The 10,310-nt window shown below is 50.5% G+C and overlaps 3 protein-coding genes across 4 annotated transcripts; all 3 read right to left on the reverse strand.

Moving 5' to 3' along the window:
* Positions 1-274: 274 nt before the first annotated feature.
* H257_16948 lies at positions 275-2,385 on the reverse strand. Of its 2 annotated transcripts, none has more exons than XM_009845569.1 (10): positions 2,185-2,385; positions 1,916-2,111; positions 1,732-1,855; positions 1,583-1,685; positions 1,301-1,485; positions 1,033-1,234; positions 837-986; positions 649-780; positions 473-592; positions 275-407 (listed from the first exon to the last, which is right to left on the reverse strand). In XM_009845569.1, the coding sequence occupies exons 1-10, from the start codon at positions 2,338-2,340 to the stop codon at positions 333-335; spliced, it is 1,443 nt and encodes a 480-aa protein (XP_009843871.1). In that variant the 5' UTR covers positions 2,341-2,385; the 3' UTR covers positions 275-332. The 2 variants fall into 2 exon arrangements, with proteins under 2 accessions (XP_009843871.1, XP_009843872.1); XM_009845570.1 differs by having other exon boundaries at positions 1,535-1,685.
* Positions 2,386-2,425: 40 nt separating this feature from the next.
* On the reverse strand, positions 2,426-5,041 carry H257_16949 (hypothetical protein; the record flags this gene model as incomplete). Its single annotated transcript, XM_009845571.1, has 5 exons — positions 2,426-2,956; positions 3,016-3,331; positions 3,384-3,891; positions 4,114-4,690; positions 4,751-5,041. The coding sequence occupies 5 exons, from the start codon at positions 5,039-5,041 to the stop codon at positions 2,501-2,503; spliced, it is 2,148 nt and encodes a 715-aa protein (XP_009843873.1). The 3' UTR covers positions 2,426-2,500.
* A 3,706-nt stretch (positions 5,042-8,747) lies between these two features.
* Positions 8,748-9,065, reverse strand: H257_16950 (hypothetical protein; the record flags this gene model as incomplete). The annotated part of the gene is made up of 2 exons (XM_009845572.1): positions 8,748-8,897; positions 8,940-9,065. The coding sequence occupies 2 exons, from the start codon at positions 9,063-9,065 to the stop codon at positions 8,748-8,750; spliced, it is 276 nt and encodes a 91-aa protein (XP_009843874.1).
* Positions 9,066-10,310: the final 1,245 nt, after the last annotated feature.

Consider the following 10,310-nt stretch of genomic DNA (forward strand, 5'->3'; position numbering starts at 1 on the left):
CAGTACTACTAGTATGGAGTAATTTACCCTATTGTGAATTTGCTATAAACTTCCAAAATTTGCGCGGTTTGTCTAATCAATCATGAATCACGCTGGAGTTCTGATTGGTTCAATATACTTGTCCTTTCTGTAAGAGCCAATGAAATCCCCTCAAAAATCGATTAGCCAATAGCGTCAATTCGTGATTCGATTCGGCGGCGATTCGATTCGACGGGGTGTGGAAATCTGTGCCGAATCCACAATAATACCTGTTAGTACTACATAATACAGATTACTTGGACAACTTGTGTTCTTTTATTGAAAAACATAAGTGGAAACGGAAATATACAGCGTTAAATTGCAAGCGACTGTTTGGTAACTCGAACTGGTTTCCGGGCCTCTTTTGCTTCCAAGTACGCTTGAAAGTCCTACGAAGCCACAATATATCGTGTTGAAATGAATTTGTCAAATCAAAGTACACTAGTAATGTTACCTTGGACTTGACATTGTACTTCTTGGTCAATGCGGTCCCTTCTTTCTTTTCGTCTTCGTCAGGCTGGGACATGAGTTTCTTTGCTCCTTTAGTCTTGTACGAGAACAGCGTCACAGAATCCTATCACTTTTGTTATGATTTCATACAAGTAATTGTTATATACATCACTGGCATACCCGCAAGACGGACGGCGGGGTCTGATGCTGAGTGCGCACAATTTCATGGTGGGATGTCCTTGTCAATTGGTCCTTGAGACTTGTCAAGTGGTATCCCCGTTGGGAGTACACATGCACTTGTTGGGTGAGTTGCTACTTAGAACATATCAAAACCAGTTCGATGCATACAATCTCTATCAGTGCTGTACATTGTTTGGACTGGTGAGGAGCGACAACTTCTTTTGCAACAGAGCGGCCTTGTCAAAGTACTCTTGTGCTCGCTCTTCAATTGCTCGAATCCCCAGGGGGACCCAATAGAACGGCTCTTGGTTGCCACCGACGTGGCGTTGTGTAAAGGCCTACTCACATTGGCATGGTCATCTTAACGGTAAGAGTACTGAGTACCTGGGAAAAAGCTGCCCAGGATATCACATGTCGAGGTCGTTCATCGTCATCGTCGGGGTCAGGCCCGATGGCTTTTCCCATGAGCGGCCACAGGGCAGACAGATTTGACTCTTCCGTCAGGGGTTGGTCGGCCCATATTAATTGGTACCCCTGATCCAGCATTTCCGACACCACCGTGGCAAACTGCGTGTTTAAGACTCCCCTACGATCGGGATAGGTTTTCATTGCAGACGTTTCATAAACCATGAATAACTTTGTAGTACTGTACCCCAATTTCTTGGTATCCAGGCTCTTAAACACCTTGCGCAGGTGGCACATGACCCAGTCGTCCATTCCGCAGTTTCGCGCAAGACTGGTCGTCGTGTCGTTGGCCTGAGGGGACGACGGACCGGCCGCTTGCGACGCTGGGGACACGAGCTCAAAACACTTGGCGCGCTCCAACTCGTCCGCGAGCTAGGAAGAAAACACGTAGGAAACGTCTCGAAAACCATCCAGTTGCTACTTTTTGGTTGCGCTCGATGGTCGCGACTTCTTTGAGGAGCATTTTTACCGTGCCAGACAAGGGGGCGTAGCGCTGCATGGTTGAAGCTTGTAACCGGGGGCCCTGTCGATGCTCATGGGCAGAGCTACCACCAGATCGCTTGATGGACAACCTAGGCGTTCTGCATATTACGAGCCCTTTGGATAGAATACTGTTACTTTTTGGCGCTCAATTGCTCTTCGGGGGTGACCACGTGTCGATCAAACACTTGCAGGGACGGAATACTGGCTATCACGTGCAGCCTATACTTGTCTTCTTCGGCCAATGGATTCCCAAACAGATCTAAACATGGGGTTGGCCATATACTGTATATATACGGATGAATGATATATGTAGCCCTACCCAGATCTTCCAAATGCACGAGCTTTTCCAAGAGTTTCAACGCGCTGTGCAAGTCGTGCAGGTTGTTGTGGTATAGTCGCAGCTCCCGCAAGAACGTAAAGTGGCGCAGCGATCCTTCCAGCGATCGAATGTGGTTATGCTGGAGGTACAAGTACTTGATGCGAAAGCAGTTGTCTAGACCCGTAATCTTTTCAATCTAATCCCATAGTATGTACGAGCGAGCATTAGTACTAGCATTATAGAGCAAACATATGCAATTAGATAGTTACGTTGTTGTGGTTCAGCCACAGCACTTCCACCGACACGAAGGCGTCGAAGTTGCCAATCACGTCGATGCCTCGATGGGACATGACCAGTTCTGTGCACTCTTTCACGTACTTTTCGTTGCACACGGCCAGCTCGCCGTGCGGGTTGGACACACGCATGGTGCTGGGGTGTCTGGTTACAGGTAGTACACAGTTACACTTTCGAAGGGTAGGCAGTGTCGGTTTCACGAGGCGTGAGACTGGTTGTCGGTTACACCTGGCGTGTGCCTTATCTCGTTGTTACTATAATTTTCCTATCTACAAGTTGCTCTGACGGTTGTTACCGTGGGAACACAAGCTCCCTGGACGTGTGTTTCTTTGCCAGATGAGGTCGTTTCGGACTTGCTTTCTTGACTGGTCGAGGTTTCTTGTCTGGGGCTTTGGTGGTTGATTCCACCGACGCAACTTCGTCTGGAGCCTTCGACGCCACCGAGGAAGGGGGTGATGGGACGAGTGGCTGGACATGCTGTTTGTTGTCATATCCTGATTGGTGCTTCACTTCTGCCATGTACGCTGGGTTCAATATGGGCACATACACCACGGGCGTGGCAGCTCCGTGCACGTGATGAGAGGACTGCATCATTTGCTGGTGCATTTGTTGCAGCATAAACTTGCTCCACGGGTATGCGTCTTGCACTGCCGCCATGGGATATGCTGGTAGGGGTGGCAACGCTGCGGTTGTCATAGCCGCAGTATCTGGCTTTAGGTGACGACCACCTTTTTTCGGCGATTTGGACTGTATTGTAGCAGACACATGCTTTAGTCTCAGGGTATTAAGTAGAGCGGCGTGGGTACCGGTTTGGTTTCGCTGGGAGTGTCGTGAAGGGTACCAAGCCGCCTTGGGCTTTTTGAACCTCCATTGGTTGTTGTAGCAAGTGGGGCATGAAGGACAGCTGGATTTGAGACATTTGACTGGTGTGATCGTTGAAAGTGCTCTCTCGCCTTGGCTTTGGTTTCCATGAGCTGGCTGTGGAGTAGATTCAGCGCCTCCAGCTCCTGCATCACGAGTGCGATTTGATCGTCAAAGTCCGTTCCGTCACTTGGCTCAACTGTCCTTGTGTTGTCATGTACAGACTCGGTAGGGTACTGGTCGACTGGTTCCATGTTCGCGCTAGAACACGCATACAAAAGGTTAGCTATGACACTTCAAATAGCGAACTAACCCCGGAATGTCTGATGGGAGAGGCGTAGTGTCGACATTGTGCGTCTTGATAGTTGATGAATTCGTTTCAGCTGGCTTATGGATGGAGGAATAGCCGCCAGCAGTATGGGGAGCCTTTCGGGACGACCCCTTTGCGACAGATGTCAAGTGACGGGGTGGGCTGCCGGTGACATGGTTGGGGAAATCCAGTCGAACTGGAGCTGGCTTTGTCGGGATCTCATCTGGAGTTGACACGAACACGCTGTCTTGGTGCAGAACGGATGGTTCGATGGGTTCTTCTTTCGGGGGATATGCCTTGCGTTTAGGGGGGCGTGAAGATTTTGTGGGAGAAGACTCGGGGTCATAAATAGGAATGTGCGACTTGCGGGGCGATTTGGTTGATTTCCGACCCCCGTTCAACTCTTCGTCCAAACTCAGCATGCTGCCCAGAATCGACGGACTAGAGACAGATTCCTCGTCGTTGTCTTCAGTGGCCGACTCACCCATGTGGCGCTTGCGTCTGGCCATGCCTGTTGTTGGTTGTCGACTTAAATTAGAATCGGTTTCATCGGAACTTTCCCCCAATTTTCAACCCATGGGAGTCGATGGTTCAATTGAGAATCAATGCCAACGGGAACAAACTGTGAACGAACTGGTGACATGGATGGCCGAATCCTCGGGTAGAAGTAACGCCCCGTACAGTAAACACAGCATAAGCATAACATTGCTAGCAAGAATTAGTATGAGGTTACACGACGAGCTTCGCACGAGGCCAGTGGCAATACCACCTGCAAAGATGAAGGGCAGGACAATCAGCGACGATATCATGAGCAAGGCCACTCCAGACAGTCCGTGGCCAGAAGTACACCTGCAGGCAACTGTGGACCCTACCCCGATCAACGCCCCACCAACTAACGACGCCGCCACCGACGGAAGGGGACCAAGGGGGAGAGGGGGGGTGGAGGTGACCGTGGCTACAGCCGATCCAGCGACGATAAACACGACAAACAGCAAAGTGGAGAGGTCCGAGATTGAAGGGACGTTGAGGCGCTTGCCGGCACTGGTGTTTCGAATGGGGTACATCCCCAGTCCGAGGACGGACTCGTAGGATTGCGTTGCCCCGAGAGATCGGCGGAGTACCAACACCAGGGGGAGTTGCAGGCTGCCCACCACTACCCCCGCTATGCTCGGTAGCCACGCGGCAGATGGCAAAGGGTCCTCCGGCACGAGGACTTCAAGTACGACAGCAAGTCCAACGATGAACAATCCCACAAATGCATGAGCCATCCACGGCAGCGCCACAAATCTCTTGACCTTGGCCTTCTCGTCCTGCCACCGACCAATCTGCACCGAAGTAATAATAACCCCTGAAAACTAGTTGAACTATACCATTGGTTTAGCCAGTGCAGAGGCGAGCAGGGAGCCAGCCAAGACCCCCCCAAACACCGGCAAAGCAGTGGGGATCCCGGCCCCCAGCTGCACATACACGGAGCCCGGACACGAGCCCGAGATGTCCATCCCGCTGCCGAGAAGGAGGCCCCCCGTAGGCAGCACCACCGCGTGACTTGGGTCAGCCGCCCGCTTCCGCTGGATGGCGTCGAAGTCCTTTGGTCGTAGGGCGTGGAAGATGGCTTTGGACACGACGGGCGTGCCCAGCGCCGCGAGGAACATCTTCATCATGGTGAACTGAGACAGTGACATTTGGTTTTGGATGACTATGGGCAAGTGTACTTTACCCTAATAAGACGAACGTGATAAGAGGGCGAGATGAGGATGTATATGAAGTACTTTATTCATGGCAAAACCGAACGCTGCCCCCGAGGTTGCCATCACGCCTAAATACAATGGCGATTTCCACGGAGGCCACAGGGGCGTAGGAGGGTCATGAGTGTCGTCCACGAGCAGTGGGCTTTGGGTAGCTATGTTTGGTAAAGATTGACTAATGATACAATTGATTGATATACACGAGTATTCTGCGAAGATACGTCAAGATAGTGGAGAGACGCATTTTAGAAATCTTATGGTGCAAAACAAACGCAAAAGTAGTACGGGATGGGCGCCAGAAACAGCAACTGTGGACCACCTCACGGCAAATTCTGTTATGTTAACGGTGACATTTTACTTTGGTGAGATTAGGTGTTGAGAATAAGGTGTCCTAGTCATCGACAAGACTATTAACCACGTCGAGCTGGCAGTTTGGGGCGATTTAGGAATAAAGGGGCCTCTGGTTCAATTACTGACTGTGAGTAGTGAAGGTTCCTGGTGCAATGAGGCGGTTGCAGTAGCTTTAAGTTACTTAGGGATAGTTTGCCTCACCAATCCTCTGCAACTGAAAGGTCGTTTTGATACGTACGTGCATACGAACCTGCTGATGGCCAGACACCAAGCTGAGCGAGGCCCTCAGCCATGCGTGACACAGCTGCACCCTGCTCATGTGGGGTGAAGTTTCGGGAGCGTTCCTTCATGCCTGTTCCTGCCGAGTCGAAGGAACGGCTTCGAGTCCCTGAGACGACATCACTTTTTTCAGTCTATGATTACGTCGAAGAATTGTACGTTTCAGCTTAATCAACACCCACATGAACTACATAGAGCTTTACGCCGAGTGGACAACCTCTCCTTTCTCGTCACTACTTCTACCAGTCATGCACGGTACAGTCGTCACATTTATATCAGCTCTAAACATATGCTCATCCAGAGCCATCTTTCACACTCCTCAAATGTCGGGTCCAGGTCCGGACCAACATTCGGCTACCCACACTCAGGCACGGGGAGTTGAACAGAGGCTCGGCCGATAACGGTGGCTACACGCACTCGCGAGGTCGTCAGTCATTTTACTCACGCCGACTTCGTTGCTCCGGGCCTTAACCCAGTGACGGAATAACACAGGAACGTCTTAGAAGTGCGAGAGGGTCGATTCTGACCAAAACACTTGATCAGGACTTCCCAGACCCTTCTCACAGATGCAGGTCTCGGAGGTCCTCCACGTAAAAACCGCCATCGCCTAACGCAATTTGAGCCTTCAAATTTTCAGTGACTTCACTTCCGCTTACACAGTACAGACGGAGCCGGCACGCATGGTGCAGGGACGTCGCCCTCGGAGGCAACAGCTGCTAGATTTTCATCAGGTAGACATAGACCACGACCAGGAAGGGTCCTTTCCAACGCGACGTTAGCTTTCCCGGATGCTGGAGAGCTCGGACCTCCAAAACAAAATCGCCCAACGCAATTTCACCTGCTTTACAGAACGTTGACCATCCCCACGCTACTGGGTCTTAGCGCGGGGTTTCGTGGGTGTCGTTTCTGCCACTTGCTTGTGCATAACGCCCATCTGCAAGCTCAGCCATGTGGTGTATCGTCTGGGACTTAATTAACTTGGTGGACCTGTCCAGTCAGGGGAGGTGTAACAAGTAGGCACGTAAACGCTGTTATTGGTGCCACTCCGTCCAAACGGTCGACCGGCTGCTGGTTCAGGGCAGATTGTATCAGGGGTAATACCCCCAGCCAATCTCCGGGTTACAAGCGCATTTCACTGCACAGGGTTTTCGAGGTCCGGACGACGATTCGGTTTACCACCTGCACTGTCCCGTTGGCCCAGGGGTTGTGTGGTGTGACAAAATGGTGATGAATACCAAACATAAGACCCAGGGTAATGACTAGGTCGTTCATAAAATGCGACCTGGAGTCGGATACCCAGGTCCTGACTACCCTGATCAAGTCAAAACATTCCATCAACGTCGCGGCCGTCTATGCTGCAGACGCTGTGGTACTGGCATGCAACTGAACGAATCAGCTCATGTCATCCATGCTGACCACGACGTATTTCAGGCCTCCCTGAGCCTCTGAGAGCGACAGGCAGTCGAAATGAATCAACTCATTTGGCTTCGTTGCCTGCAGCGCTCACTCCAGGGGCGGTGTACCGAATAACCGTCGACCACCATATAGTGCAGGTAGGCAGTGACGAAATTCTTCACGTCGATCTTCAGGGAAGGCCAATCAAACATCTCCGCAACAGATGCCGTCGTCGCTTCCTCTCTGCGGTGTCCCATCACGCCGGCACGGGCTACCATACATGTACGCACTTCCATATCCAACGCATCTCTCGGGATCCAGATCATTTGAGCTGCCGTCAGAAAACACTACTTCTCGGCGCTCCAGGAGGCGTATTTTTCACATGTCGGAAGGCCGATCTGCTATTCCGTGATCGCATTCGCTGTCGGCCATACTAACGCTTCGTCCGTATCAGAGACACCAGGGACATCCTGGACATCCGGGCACTCCGGGACTCCACCGGAAAGCTCTGGTCCGTCCAAGAGGACTTCCCCAACGGCTCAGGAGATCCGCCCAAATGTTCTCCTCTCCGGCCACACACTCCACGACGTACGGGAACGTCGTCATCACCAGTGCCCAGCAGTGGAGCTTGTGGACCAGGTACTTGACCATGTTGGAGTTCGACCCCAGAGGGTTAAACATGTACACCAGGTTTCGGTTATCCATAAACAATCGTAAACAATCGTACTCCAGGCCCTTGGATGATTCGACAACCGCAAACGCCTACTTCTCCACAATCGGCAATCACTCGCTCACTTCCTGGAACGCAGGATGAGATTCGAACTCATGATCTCCTGTTCCCAAAACAGATTTAGAAGCAAAAAAATTAAATTTAGGATTAGGGTACGGTTTTTTAGTTTTCAGCGGTTATGTACTAATATTAAAGATTAATTAAAAATACCAAATCTTCAAATTATTTTAAAAATACTTAACAATTATATCCAACGGTTCATTTTGCTGGTTGCTCGCCGGTAAGGCCAGTTCCTGGGTCGGGACCTGTGTCGCAATAGCTCCATGACCCCTCGCTCGCGTCGGTGTACAACCATACCATCTTGTCCGGGTCCGGGTGGGACAATGGGACAATACGTTTTATCGCCTCCGTGATCCGGTTGAAACACTCGAGGTGAACCCAACGATCAAGGGATCAACCAAGGAAGAACGACGCGTTTTTATGGCCGCGTACAATCTGTATATAGCCGACCGTTCACCATGACCTGCGACAAAGCAACGTATTGCTGAATGGGAAAGGATCCCGATAACGTGCCTGAGGGCGAATGGATTGCATGGTTCAAGCAAGGTTACGACGTCGATCCCCAGGCCCTGGACACCCTGAAGAAGCGGACTAAATCTGCTGTTGTTTTTGATATGTCGGTCCCGGACGCAGATTCCCGGACGCATCGGTATACAAACACACCATCTTGTCCGGGTCCGGATGCGACAGCGGGATCATACATTTCAACGTCTCTTGGATTCGCTCGAAACACTTCAGATGGTCCCCGGACCATATGGGTCACCGCCACAACCCTTTTCTTGAGGCGCACCGTCAACCGCTCTAATTTCACCGCGGGTCTCTCCCGAACTTTAGCCGAAACACGTCAACAAGCCACTGCCGGCGCTGCTCTTGGCATGCCCGCGTCAGCCGCCAGGGCCACCTTGGCATCCAGGAAAATACGCACTGGACCATCGTCGTCAGGCGCACTTTCAAGTTCTAGCTTTGCACACGTCATCCATACGTCTCATCGACCCAGACCCGGAGCCCTCGAAACATCAGCGGCCCACCCACGGCCTTGAATTTCAGACTGCCCAGGCGAACTTGTTTCGTCACAGTAATCACCTGGCTGTCCGCCCCGTATGGTCGGAGTTCCATCGAACCCATGACCGTAATTTCCGGGGATGCCTGCAGTACCGTTAATGACACTACGTTAATAGTAAGGTTACAGGTAAGGTTCCTGTTATTACTACGGGGTTTAGTAATACTAGTATAATCGTACAAGGGCTGAGCCGGTCGAAAACACATCATGAACATTATGGATCGCATAATTACACAAACCCATCAATATTCACGATCCACTCACGGTCCAAGGTGCATATATCTCGAAATTCACGCCGCTTCGCTATTGTGATGATGGCAGAAGTAAAGAATGGCGCTTCGCGGATAAGTCTAAGTACCCGAAAAAACTTCAAGAATACGTACAGTACTACGTAGTACAGTAGGTGTGTCGATGTTGTCTGCTTCACTTGGCGCCTCACCTCAAGTACCCTAGTAAAGAATATCGGCTTGCATATTTTGGTGAGACGCTCCGGATAACGTTATTATTGAAGTTTTTTCAAGTACTCAAGCGAAGATTTACGCGCGAAGCGCCATTCCATATTTCTGCCAGCAGCTCCAGCGAAGTGGGAATGTGGAGTGATTTTGCGTTAACGTAAAGTGCCAAATCACTGACCCCAAATTGGAAAAGCACCAATCACAGAAGAAACCTCTGAATACGCATACTTGCAGCCAAGCAACATCAAACCTTCAAGTACATGTTACGTCAGAAATTGGAACATCACTTTATAGAGGTATCGCATACAGTATATGATGAGCTGTACACAGCTCAATTGTGCGAAACGCATGTCGACGATTGGTCGATTGCCTTGGAAATTGTCTACAAATTAGGACTTTTCAGGATTCAAAAGAATACCTCAATCTGGAATTATGGCCCTTCTCGGAAAATCCAGCAAGAATTGGCATTCTACGTTACACCTCTTGGTCATACTACGTACTATAACTCCGGTCATGACCAAGAAGTTATATTTGGACGATTATTAAAGTCTAAAACGGCGAGTGGGTTCACTAGTCGAGTACTAGTGAACCCACTCGCCGTTTTAGACTTTAATTTATTAACGACGTAGCGATGCCTCTGATGCTCTTGCGATCGAAGATGACAAGGTTGAATCTTTATTGTGGGTGAAAACGAGTGGGGGCCATGACGAGGTCGTACGACACGTATACATCCCGACGCGTTTGCAAGTTGTACAGTGCCAGGGCCAGCGGCGACTCGAATTGGTTCGATTCTAGCGTCCTACACACGTAAAGAAAACGTACAAGGATTCGTAATCCAGTCGACGACACGATGGA

Source organism: Aphanomyces astaci (assembly GCF_000520075.1).
Source record: "Aphanomyces astaci strain APO3 unplaced genomic scaffold supercont1.95, whole genome shotgun sequence".
In the NCBI taxonomy this organism is placed as follows: Eukaryota; Oomycota; class Saprolegniomycetes; order Saprolegniales; family Verrucalvaceae; genus Aphanomyces; species Aphanomyces astaci.